This window comes from Caretta caretta, chromosome 18 (genome assembly GCF_965140235.1).
Source record: "Caretta caretta isolate rCarCar2 chromosome 18, rCarCar1.hap1, whole genome shotgun sequence".
NCBI lineage: Eukaryota > Metazoa > Chordata > Testudines > Cheloniidae > Caretta > Caretta caretta.
This window is the reverse complement of record NC_134223.1, coordinates 8,660,870-8,673,766: the sequence shown is the minus strand read 5'-3', so window position 1 is coordinate 8,673,766 and position 12,897 is coordinate 8,660,870. Positions and strand designations below refer to the sequence as shown.

General features: G+C 40.9%; 2 protein-coding genes across 4 annotated transcripts in view; one reads left to right on the top strand and one right to left on the bottom strand.

Moving 5' to 3' along the window:
- The window catches only part of CAPZB (capping actin protein of muscle Z-line subunit beta), a 111,770-nt gene that overhangs the window by 81,356 nt on the left and 17,517 nt on the right, over positions 1–12,897 (top strand). For both annotated transcript variants that reach the window (XM_048825044.2, XM_048825045.1), the window contains exons 5-6: positions 10,830–10,971; positions 11,500–11,616. In XM_048825044.2, coding sequence (XP_048681001.1) covers positions 10,830–10,971; positions 11,500–11,616 — 259 coding nt within the window. The remainder of the gene's footprint in view (positions 1–10,829; positions 10,972–11,499; positions 11,617–12,897) is intronic.
- Positions 10,635–12,897, bottom strand: part of SLC66A1 (solute carrier family 66 member 1) — a 46,430-nt gene continuing 44,167 nt past the window's right edge. For both annotated transcript variants that reach the window (XR_007353300.2, XM_048825043.2), the window contains one exon: positions 10,635–10,998. The gene's annotated coding sequence lies outside the window, so the exon portion shown is untranslated. The remainder of the gene's footprint in view (positions 10,999–12,897) is intronic.

Sequence of the window (12,897 nt, the reverse complement as noted above, 5' to 3'; positions counted from 1 at the left end):
TGCCAGCAAACTCTTCAGAGAGCATGCAGTTAGGGCCGAATCAGGGTCCCTTCCTTAACTTGCTTTTAGCCAGCTCAAAGCCTAATAAGAGACAGCTTTGCACTAGTCGGTGTAATTATGCAGGCTGGGATGAGTTTTTAAAAGGGGTGAGAGAGGAAAGCAAGATGAGCATACTGGGAAACATCATTCAGTTGCTGTTGACCTGATTCTTTTGCAGTGCTTCATTTTTGGTGCATCTATATGCAGAATTCCTTCTAAAGCACCTTTGAGCATTCTGACCATGCTCATCAGAGTTGTTCTCTCCCTTGGGTTCCCTTGCTGCACTATCCTTAGTGTCTTAAAATCTGAACACAAGAATTGGAGAAGTCCTGTTAGGTCATCCCTGCTGATGCAGCATTGGCCTCACAGCACATGTTGCTAGCATAGGTTTCAGTGTCCCAAGCAATGAAAGTTCTGCTACTTCCTTAAGAAACCATTTTATAGTGTCCTACTTCACTATCAGGAAGTCTTTTGTAATATTCACACTAAATTTTCTATTTAACTTTCTCCAGTTCTTACTGGCTACCTCATTATCACACTGAAATCCTTTCTCTGGTATTTCAATCTTCAGTTATTTATGGGTTATTTTATATCCTCTTCCCCTCGTGCCCCACCAGTCACCCTCTTAATCAAGATGTGTGCATTTACTTTTGATTTTTTTTCCCCTAAGCAAATGTATGCTTCCAGCCTCTTATCACTGTTAGAATTCAGAGAAAGAACCCATCAGTTTCTCTAACAATAGGCTTATTTCTGGTTGGTGTTCTGAACTCCTCTCTGTTCAGCAGAATCTGTGTACATATTAATGTGCTAATCATTAATAAGACACTAACACTACCTAAGAAGTGACCTAATACCAGTCTGTGCATATGCCATTAGATACTTTCTTAAATCACGGTTATCTGTATTGTATATGCTCTTTGCCAATTCTTGAGCCACATGTTCCTGTCCAAACCAATCTGAAATGATTTTTGAAGTAAGAATTTATAGCGCAAAATCAAATGTTTTACTGAACTCCACCTGAAATGGCACTTACTTTTTCTAATTTTGTGATTGTTACAAAAATTTTGATTCCTTAAGACAAACTTAATTTGCAAAAGACCATGCTGCCTGTTGAACATTACAGCTTTACCGTCTGTGTGGCTGGGATTTTAAAAAGAGCCTCAGGGAGTTGGATGCCTGACGTCCATCAGAATTCCAGACTCCCCTAGGCTATTTTGAAAACCCAAGCTTAGATGTTTAGTGACTCTTACCCCTTAATACTGCTAGGTCCCCGTTCTTGAGCCACTTTAGAGTGCTTATCGCCATACATTTGTAGGTGCAGCTGGTCGTTTGATAATTCCAAAGCTCTTGACACCCCCTTCAAGACAATGTTTGGCCAGACAGATGCATCAGAACAAGATAGTGAGACTGATTAATGATAAACTTTGTGGCTCATATAGCTGTTTGTCTTATTGCTGAACATCTGCATCTGGGTTAGAGAATATACATGTATGCTCAGAATAGAGCAGTTTATTCTTAAAAGTACAAGGGGAGATTTTCAAAGGCACAGATTACGGTTCCTAACTCCATTTGAAAGTCAAGGTACACTGAGCTACAGGTCTGTACACAGTAAAAAGGAACTAGATCTGAAACTGGCCTTTGGACTATCTGATGGTTATGATCCAGACTGGGGAGCCTAGAGAGTGGTGGAGGCAGGAACCTAGAAAGTGGTGGAGGATACTTTCAGTTTAGGTTGAGTACTACACTGCCATTTGCACCTCTGAAAGCTCTCCCACAGCGTTTTAAAAGTATGCTGTGTTTTTAATGAATAAGTTGGTATCAGACTGTGAAGTAGGGTTTCCAGGTGCCCGGTTTTCAACCAGAAAGTCTGGTCAAAAAGGGGACCCCTAGCAGTGTCCGGCATGACCTGACACCAAAAGTTCAGTTACTCCAGGGGGGGAGGGGGGGCCAGGGGCAGGGGGAGGAGGTGGCACAAAGCCATCAACCCATGTCAGCCCCTACTCAGCTAGGGCGGTCTCCTATCTGCATCTCATGGGCAGGCAGGCTTGGTGTCAGGCTGCAGCTTTGGAGCAGAGGGAGCGGGGGTGGGAGGGTGAGTGATGGGGGAAGGGCATGGGGGAGAGGGGAGTTTGGTTTTCAGCAATTAGAAAGTTGGCAACCCTACTTAAAAGGCTAACTCATCAGTGAATAATAGTCCTTCTTGTAACCTGACTGGCTAGAGTAAACTTGATGTATGAATTAATATGCCATACAATATCTGTGCCAAGCATGATTTCAGTACATTTAATGCCTCATGCACAAGAAATAGTTTATTTTAGGCCTCCCATCTTTTCTGCCAAATATATTTTAATATTCAGTTTTATGCTTCAAATAAAAATAACATGTTCCCAAGTGGTAAGTTGAAATACAGAGATTGTTCTGTGTAGATCAGTAAAGGTGAATGACTGGTGAATTTAAGGAGGCTTAACTCTAGGTTTATTGCATCTTTCCTTAAAGCAGCAGGGTGACTTGTCCTGCACTTCCTAGATTCACACCCAAATAGCAGGTGGAGTAGCCAGTAGTGCTTCAGAGTTCTCCAGCCTAGTTTGTAAAGGTGTAAATCGTTTGAGAGCCTTCAAGATCTAATTCCTATCAACGTATTGCAGACCTGTAACTCAGCGTATCTTGCTGTAATTTGTCACAAGACTGCTATCTGAAGCTGTTTACCCCTGTACTGTATTTGTGATAATTTCCCTGAAGAAAGGGAAGGAAGGCACTTACCTGTATTTAGATTTTGGGACCTACACACAGAGCTGTAATTAGGCATTTTAGTGCCTAAGGCGAACAAGCATGTTTGTGTTCCCAAACTGTTTTTCCATCCTCCCAGCTTTGCGCCCAGACAGCTGCCCCACTCACCCCGTCCTGATTATGGCACTGCCTCCACTAGGACCCTTTCTGTAGCTATGTACGTCTAAAGAAAAGGAGTACTTGTGGCACCTTAGAGACTAACCAGTTTATTAGAGCATAAGCTTTCGTGAGCTACAGCTCACTTCATCGGATTCATCCAATGAAGTGAGCTGTAGCTCACGAAAGCTTATGCTCTAATGACAGGTTTCAGAGGAACAGCCGTGTTAGTCTGTATTCGCAAAAAGAAAAGGAGTACTTGTGGCACCTTAGAGACTAACCAATTTATTTGAGCATGAGCTTTCGTGAGCTACAGCTCACTTCATGCTCTAATAAATTGGTTAGTCTCTAAGGTGCTACAAGTCCTCCTTTTCTTTTTGCGGACACAGACTAACACGGCTGCGACTCTGAAACCTATCATTATGTACGTCTAGGTGCTGAACTACTTGTTTAAATGAGTCTAGGACTTCTTTGTGTACCTCTGCAGTTTGCCTCTTAAGAGACTGACATTCTAGTTTATTTTGGAACAGCATGTGTGAGCAATTGTAGTTTGCAGAATGTGAAACTTGTCTGCGACTTCATTAAATATGCAGTGGGCTCTCTACAGAATGGCCTGCTGTTGGTCACACTGAGTATAGGTGAAAGGCTTGCAAGCAGGTCTCTGCCTCCTGTGGTTTAATGAGCTTTTTCTGTAACTGGAGATAGACCATGGTGTTACAAGGTGACTTAGTCTTTTGTGTTGAAGGCTAATGGTAGTTTGCTGGTGACTTCTCAAAGAGGTTTTGGTCATGACATTTCAATCACTAAGTACAGTTGAATGTTTGGGAAAATTCCACTACATGCATCCGACGAAGTGGGTATTCACGAAAGCTTATGCTCTGATACGTCTGTTAGTTTATAAGGTGCCCCAGGACTCTTTGCCTCTTTTAAATGGGGAAATGTCATTTTTGACAATGGTAGTGTATTGAAAGCCACAAACGCCAGGATTCTAAGCCACTTCTGACTTTTAGCTGCTCCATTGTTTTGAACACTGTTGTCCTAACATGCAGCGTTATTAGTCTTCATAGCTCTCCTTGCAGTTTGTCAACCAGCCGCAGTCCAGATGTGCAGTTAAGTGTAACTGGCATTGAAGTTACACATACCTAATTTTATTGGTATGCTTGCTCACAGGACTGTTGCACCTGTGTGTGCTGGAAATAATTTCTGTAAAATACCTGTACAGAATCCGCAGGCATATTTTGGGACGTGTTCATTAAACTGGACTGAGGACACACACATCTTATTTTTTCTTGTATTCAGGGAACGTCCTTAAAGAACTTCATATGGCCACGTTCCTGATTGTGTGTGAGATGAGGGGAAAGGAATAAAAGAATTTTGAATCGTCTCTAATTGAGCCAGTAAAAAGCATTATATCCTGCTCATTTTTCCCATCTCAAACTGTCCTGTGCATTCTCATGCCTTTTGTTTTATTGTTGAACAGTATTCTGTATTTTCTTGCTGCTGTAAATCTGGGATCGTGAGAAGGTCAACGGTGAAATTACCTGATGAGAAAACTGAGCTCTTTCTGTAGCCTTAAAATCTTTTTCCATCCATGAGCTAGTAATATGTAGTCAGTTTGAATAATGGACTTGCTGAAACTGGCCATTTTCTTTATACTTAAAAAGCAAAAATGCAAGTGAACATTTGGTTTTGGGTGGGGGAGGTACATGATGAAAATTGTGCTGTCATGTGTCCTACCAGCCAGTTAAACTTCTGCCTTCAAATAGGCTCCTCCATTGACCTCCCTGTGGTATTCAGTCACCCATTAGAACTGCCAGAAAACAGCAGCCCTTTTGGTGGTGATTTTAATGCTTGTAGACGAATGCTCAAAAGCATTTTTGGGAGACAATAGGACTCTTTCCTCTATCTATATCAAGAGACTTAGACTCACTTCTAGGTGCTGACCAGCTGTTCCTGTTACACTCTGCAATTGCAAGAAGCATCTATATAAATATCTAGAAAAAATCAAAGTGAACAGTGTCACTTTACCAAATCCAGTCTAAAGCACCACTTAACATTTTAAAATGGTTTTCATAAACAAATGGTATTGGTACTTGGCATTGGGTTTTGTGGCTTAATGTTGTGCTGCAAAAGTCGTGAGCCAGATACAAAAACCCACCCGCTGTCTTTGGCACTAGATTACCCACTGGAAAATGCCCAAGTGTTTTTATGGATGTGACTTGGTTCTAGTGAAATTGAGAGCTATAGCTTGTTTTCATTGCAGTGTGATGGAAACTCACTTTACCAGTGCCTAGTCCAAAATTCATACCAAGTGTTGTGGAAAGAGCTTTCCAATGCCACCAAACAACATCATTAATAATCTGGTCTTTAATGGTAAAATAAAATGATCAATCTGTCCCCTTTTTTTTAGGGTGTGTTATTGGGGAGAAGGGAAACTTCCTCCCCAACCCAACTCTCTTGAAGTTATAGCTTTGTTCTGCCAAGCTTTTACTCTCTAGAGTTCCTTAAACAAGTTTCCATCCTATGTGTCCACCCACACAAACTTCAAACACTTCATAAAGCTTTGGATTTCTCAACTTAAATATTTTTTTATTCACATTCATAAAGTAGGTCATTTTAAAAAAAAAGTAATTTTTTTTTTTAAGTGTGACATTTTTTGTGTAAAAAGACTTTTTTTCCAGGAATTCTGTGGTTGAAGAGTAATGGACATAAAATCTGTGTACCTGACCACGACATTCAAACTATAAAGGGGTTCCAATGAAAAATGGCATGCTACTCTGAACTTTAGATGGCGAGAGTTATTGATATATTGGATCTAGTGCCTTTTCAGTAAGTCCAGGGATCTACCTCTTGTGCACAGTAAATATTTCCTGAAACAGAACTTTAAGTCTCTGAAACAGTTTCAGCATTCTTTATTGAAGGTTGGTTACCCCTTAAAGCCTCCATAATATAGGAGTGTGTCAACCAGCAGTGCGGCCTTCTGATTTCTAATAAAGGCGGTGGCTGGCTAGTACAACCAACATGCTTTTTTTTTTTTAAGTAGTCTCTTACTGCAAAATCTTGCCCCCTCCTCCATGCCAAAGAATAATCCGGAGATATCCAGTCCTTAAACTGAAGAAGTCTTGAGTTCCTAGCTATTTTTATTAGCTTTGGAAAAATGTATTCACATTTGGGAAGCCTTGCAAAGCACCAGAAGTTGCACGGGAACGTAGGAATTGCCATATTGAATCGGACCTGTAGTTCATCTAATCAGTATCCTCTCTCTGACAGTGAGTAGCAACCAGATGCTTCTGAGGAAGATGTACAATAATCTGCCCAACACTGCAGTTACAGGTACAACAATCTAGAAAGCTCAGAGGGGCATACATCAAGACTAGTGATTCATGTAGACTGTCACCTCAAAGAAGAAGGTTCTAGCAGTTCTAGGAGCCCCTTGGTAGATTCCAGTTCTTCACTGTGTTTAGTTCCCTTGACCTGGTCCTGCTTTCCAGTTCACTCATGCATTTCCTTTCTTCGTTATAGAAGGCATCAGTTTATGTCATACAGCAGAATTTTCCAAGTCAGTTGCCTACCTTTCTGCTTAGTTTTTTATTAAGTTCCTCTGTCTTATCTGTGGCTGACAAAGCTTTCTTGGATATAGTCCAGTCTTTGTGCAGCAAATCCATGCTTACAAATATAGATTTCAAATCCTGCCAATCTCTGTCCAATTTTCTGTTACATAGTAGCCAATTAACCTGTAGCATCATCTTTATTTTTCCTGGAGAAAGTAAGCTTAAAGAAATGTTCTCTAAGCATGTTGTTCTGGGTTTCTGTATTTATCAGACATGTCCCACATCAGTATGGGTTATAAAAACGGATTAGGGAGGAATAGAACCTGAAACCTAAAATTTCGTCTCCATGTGACTTGGGCTGAAATCTAGTGCTTCTGATCAGTGATATACACTTTCTTCTCAGGAAAACCAGTGAATTTTTGGAATAATCAAATATTGGTGAAGCACACAGCTAACATTTATCCCTTAAACACGACTGCATTCAATTGTTTGCATTATCGTTTGGGTCTCAAGATACTGAAGCTGGCTGTGGCAAAGTTAACTTTATTGAAATAGCATGTTAGTATTTAAAACAATATTAATACTATATTTGATTCATTAAATATACAAAGACTAGTTAAAGTGTTTCCATGTGTGTGCTGTTAGTTCTGGCGGGAGGTTCTTCAGATGGTTTTATGTGGTTTCAAACAACATTTTAGCACATTCTTAAAATACCCACAAAAGCCTTTATGTAAAATCTCATAAATGTGAGCCACATAAAAATTATTTTTTCCTGTTTCATGTCATTGAGATCAAAGTACAGTAGGTAAGAATAAATTTCCAAAAAACCTTGTTGTAGTCCTTCTCTTAATTAATGTTTCGGGCTCATAGCAAGCTCATAAAATGTATAATGGGGAAACTGTCTGTATACTCTTAAGTAATCTCACTGACTGCCAGTTCACCCTCAATGATTTTTAGCACACTTGCTATGGAGGCAGATGTAGGTTCTATTCTCTAGCCTTTCAGCCTTTCTGCTCTCTTCTCCAAGGACGCATCGGTCAGGCTGGAACTTCAGGTTTCTGAGGAACTGCAAGGCACACTGATCCATGCAGAAGTTACAATCCATTCCCAGATGCTTCAGGAGAGTGTGAGGGGTTTTTTTTGTAACCCAACAGAATTCTGGCTTCGCATGTCTGCTCAGTTGAAAGGTGTTCCCTTTTTAATAGGGGTAATGTCTCTGGATAACAATACTTCATAGGACAGTACTATATGCTTCTTTGTTACTAAATGCCAAATCTGTGCTTGCTGATCCATAGTGAAGGTCCCTCACTGGACACTAACTGCTGTGGTATTGAATTAACTGTTTATACCTGTCTCCCAGTCTTCAGCATTCTTTGGTATGATGGTAGATATGTGCCATAAGGAAGAATTTGGGCAGCACGGGTCTCTGTGTGTGTGTGTGTGTGGGTTTTTTTTAAGCTTTGATTTGTGTCCTACAGATGCAGAGAGAATATTTGAGCAGAGTAGGCCACATTCCTTTACAATAATCTTTCTATCTGTTCACACTATTCTGTGGGCACTGGGTGGGGAGGACACATTTTACTTCTGGAACTGTCTGTAATATATCCAGAGATCTAAAATGAACAGCACATGGAATCAAACTTTGAATGCAGTTAATAAAAAGATTTTTGTCATGTTAATAATGGAGTGGGGTTTTCCTTTCTTGCTGAAGGGAAACATGAAATCACTTGTAAATTTAAATGAACATGCTCCTCAAAAGGCAGTTAAAGTTAGGGCTGCAAAACTGTTTAACCTGGATGACTTTTTCCTTCCCTTGGCTATGAGCCTCTATTCCAATGTGGGGGCTACCGCTCAAGCAGCCTTCTCAGATGCTTGCATGATCTGCTCTTGCATTCCTCAAAACATGGATTCTCTGATATTGTGTACACCCATAAATGTACATGGTGAGCATATGAATAAAGAGCACTCATAAAAAGAACTAGATGTCAATAGCTATATGAGCACTTGTCTCTTGGCTTTTTCAGCTTCCTATACTTGCACCAGACTGAGTGAACAGCAGACAGTGCATTAGAACCACACTATTATGAACAGTCAGCTTGGTAGTATACACATTAGGTCCTGTCATGACTAATAGCTAGCAGTATGAGAGACTAGTTAAACAGTAAAGCAGAAACAAAAGCCAAATTAAAATCATGCTATTAAATGGTGTGACAAATCTTAAGCCTTATGATATGAATGTTGAACTCATAGCTGTGTGAGTCATGGAAAAACCTATAAGTACAAAGTTAAGAGAAGCAGGGACTGAAATTCTTTGCGTAGTAGTTAAATTACTAAAATCTCAGTTTTCTGCATGCTGTGGGAGAATATTCATACTTTACATCTCTTGCATAAGGAGAGCTTGAGATTCACTGTTGACACTTGCTAAGTTGGGTTGAAGGAATTGTAGTAATTGTGCTAAAATGCTATAGGATTACAGTCTAGCAGTCTGCTAAAAGCAAAAAGTAAACCGTATGCTCCCCAATCCCTACTATATCTGTTTACTTTACAGTAGATGTTTCATCCACCACATGTATAATGTGGTACAAAAGGTGTAAAGCAGTTAGATCAGCAGGAGAGCAGGTGTGGGGTTTTACAGAGTTCATAGTTCTCACAGTTTTGCAAGAATGTACTTTTTGGCCACTAAAAAAAAGGAATTCAATGTTTCTGGGTTTATTCCCTGGTTTATACCTGCTCCCAAGCAGGATACCAGGTGGATTAATATTTAAAGCTAGCCAGTGGCCCTCAGTACCTTCTTGGACAACATGAAAAGTGCCTGCCTGGAGTGGTATACATACTGCTATATTACATGTCCACCAATGGAACAGTTAGCTTCAGAGGGTCATGTAAGGAACCTTGGCTTTCTGAAAAGGTCTCTGATATATTAGCGAGAAAGGCAGAAGCACACAAGCAAGATGTCCAAGTACATGGCTGAAAGACATTTTCTGGGCCACGACAAAACGTGACCGTGGGATCTACATCAACTCTCTGGGAGATAGAAGAGGCCAGCTTGAAGTACGACAATCTGCATCAGCCTGTGGAGCCATAAACAGCCTTCTAACATTCCCATCACGAAATCAGATGGCTCTCCCTTTTCATCAGTGGACAAGGTCCGGACAGAAGGAAAACAACGCCACATTATGAAAATGTGCTGAACCAGGCATTTCCGATGACTGTCTGTCTGGAGCTATGAGACCTGGCAAAGCACATGGCTGCTGATCCATGGACAAACACTGATCCTTCATCACTCAAAATGTAAAACACCCATCCAAAAGTTATGGCATGGGTGTGCTGCGGGACCTGATGGTATTCCACCTGAGCTGCTCCAAGGTGACTTGGAACCCTGGTGATCATTGGCCTACATCAGCCGTTAAGTGTGGGCATCAGGCAAAGTACCAGCCTCCTGCATGAAATCCATGTCTGTGTTGCTGTATGGGTCAGAAACCTCTTACAAGCAGACTTGGAGTGGCTAGACACGTTCTATATGCGCGGTCAGTCCCAAATCCTGTACATAAACTGGTTTGACTTTGTGTAAAATGTCATCTCCTAGAGATCTGGCCTTCCTTCAATCACTTATCATATTCAAAAGCAGAGGTGCATTCTTTTCAGCCATGTTGCTGGGATGGACAAAAACATTCCAGCACACCATACACTCAAACTGTCCATGGACACCAGGCACAGCCTGCAGGGCCGCCCCAGAGATTTGTGTATTCAGAGGATTGAGCCAGATCTGGAAACTTCACTACACCATGCCTGGTGTGGCACCATCAATGGTGGTCACTCTGGCTGGCCCAACGGTCCTCTGTAGACTGTTTAACTGGCCCTTCGTTTCTAAAAACTTTGGTTTCAGTCTAACTCTGATGGCAATAAATCAAAATTGTCAGCTTTCTTTACACAAACTTCAGACTGTAGCATAAAGCCACCTGTTGGTTCCCTTTTGTCTTAATTAGCAGACTTTACTATAAAGAACTCCCAAACACACTCAGTAGTGAGAAGGAAAAACTACACTATAAAATACAGCACTTACTTTCAGCTGATTTGTAGCTTGCTCTGTAACAGCTGTTGCAGTTAATTGGAATCGGAGGAGTTGTTTGCTCAAGTTGGATAGACATCCATAAATAACTATTTCTCACTAACCAATGTAAGCTTTTTATTTTCCTTAAGAGAAAAGTACCATCATTTTTATTAAAATGAATGCTGTAAAATTATGTAAACTGAAGTTCTTGGGTATCTATTAGGCTCTCAACAGCAGTTTAAAAAATAAGTTCTGGAATCTGGGATCTTGCTGATCTGGGATCTTTATTGGCTCTCTTCCTGCAGGTATTTTGAAGGTGGAGTCTCCTCGGTCTACCTCTGGGATCTGGATCATGGCTTTGCTGGTGTGATCCTTATTAAGAAAGCTGGAGACGGATCAAAGAAGATTAAGGGATGCTGGGATTCCATTCATGTGGTGGAAGTTCAGGTACATCCTGTGAGGCAGCTGATATTCCTAAATGAAAACAAAAGCCAGTTAATTCCAGACAGTAAAGGCATACAGGTGCTCAGCTGAACAATGCAGTGTTGTGTTGGGGCTGTGTAAACCTTTCCTCTATTAATTTTTGAAGTCCCGTAAGCAATTTGGATGAAGATAAGTCAAGGCTGTAATCAAAAGGATCCCAGAAAGACTGAAAATATGCTGTTTTCTGTGCATGTAACCATGCACTATTTTAATGTAAAGGTCTGCAGATAAACATCACTAATTAAGTAATAAAAATGGGGCATTAGGGAGTAAATTGCTTGAACTAGATTTGCCTTTAGGAAAGTGTGTGTGTGTGTGAGAGAGAGAGAGAGAGAGAGCATTTTTAAAATATAAAACATTGGCTTCAGTCTGGCCATTCAGCTATGCTTTGCAATCCTGTGGCTGCTATGTGACTCCCCCATGCTTTGCCATCTTTTAGGTTTTATGTTTTAACTTGTCTCTCCATCTTCTCTCTCTCCTCTTCCCCTTCAGGAAAAGTCCAGTGGTCGCACTGCCCATTACAAGTTGACCTCCACGGTGATGTTATGGCTGCAAACTAACAAAACTGGTTCCGGTACCATGAACCTCGGAGGAAGCCTTACCAGACAGGTACTACAATATACTAGCATTAGAGGACATGTCTACGAAGGGATAAAAGACCCACAGCTGACTCAGGCTCATGGGGCTTGGGTTGAAGGGCTAGAAATCGCTGTTAGACTGTCAAACTCGGGCTGGAGCCTGAGCTCTGGGATTCTTCACCCTCACAGGGTCCCCAGCCCAAGCCCAGTTGTCTGTACAGCTATCTTTCTTCAGCCCTGGAACCCAAGCCTGGTGAGCAGAGTCAACTGACCCAGGCCAGCTACAGGTTTGCTTTTCTTCTTTTTTGTAATCCCTCTGTAGACGTACCCAGAGCCTTACAAACTCAAGGCATGTCCTTTGTTGTTTGTTTTGCAATAGCATCCAAAACCCCCCATCAGGATTAGAGGCCCCATTGTACTAGGTGCTGTATACGCTGGGGTTCCCTGCAATCACAATTCATTAAGACAAGTACACTTTTCAATGGTTATCCTGTTACCATATGAAGTTTCTCTTGGTGGTAGTAATGTTAACAAAAATAATAAATTCAGTAGGAATTTGGGTTTCCTTGTCAGTCTTTTAATGCTGTGTTTGAAGTGGGCTTGCTGAATTTTCACAGCTTCTACTTTTACATGCTTTCCTGATTAATATCCTTTAGGTTAGATCTTACATAATTACAGATGGACTTGTTCATTTTGCTCCTGCCTGCCCTTACAAGATCAGGCTGAATTATAAAAATGTCTCTATCTAAAGCCAACCTGGCCTATGAGATTAATCCTGTATTCTGTAGGATTATTTCATTTGTTGATTATAATAACTTTCTTTGCATTTTTCCTAAGACTTCAAACATACAGTACTTATAGAAGTGTTTGGCTGCTACTGTACCTGACTGTTGTAAAACAAATCCTATTGATCCTTCTCTTTAATTCTTGGTTCTTCACACCAGCATTTTAATTGCATTGCCTTTGCAGAAAAAGATCAACCTTTTGAGAGTAGGGTGTCCAATTTGTCTAAATAGTCATAAGTGTTGCTGTCAAAGGCACATTTTATGGGCAGTAGCGGTTAATGGAAATACTGGTGGTGGCCAGCAATTCAGCTCCACAATGAGAATCTCCAAAACACACAGTGCCTGTGATAAGGCAGACAATGCATACTCTGAAATGAATAGAACAGTTCATATTGCTTTGTCTGTGCCAGGTGTGAAGGGGGAAAGGGACATGTATCCACATTGCAGAACTGAAGCACTGTGTTGCTATTGGAAGCACCAAAAATTTGCCATAGACCTGCATGAATTTTCTATGTTGATGTTACAGA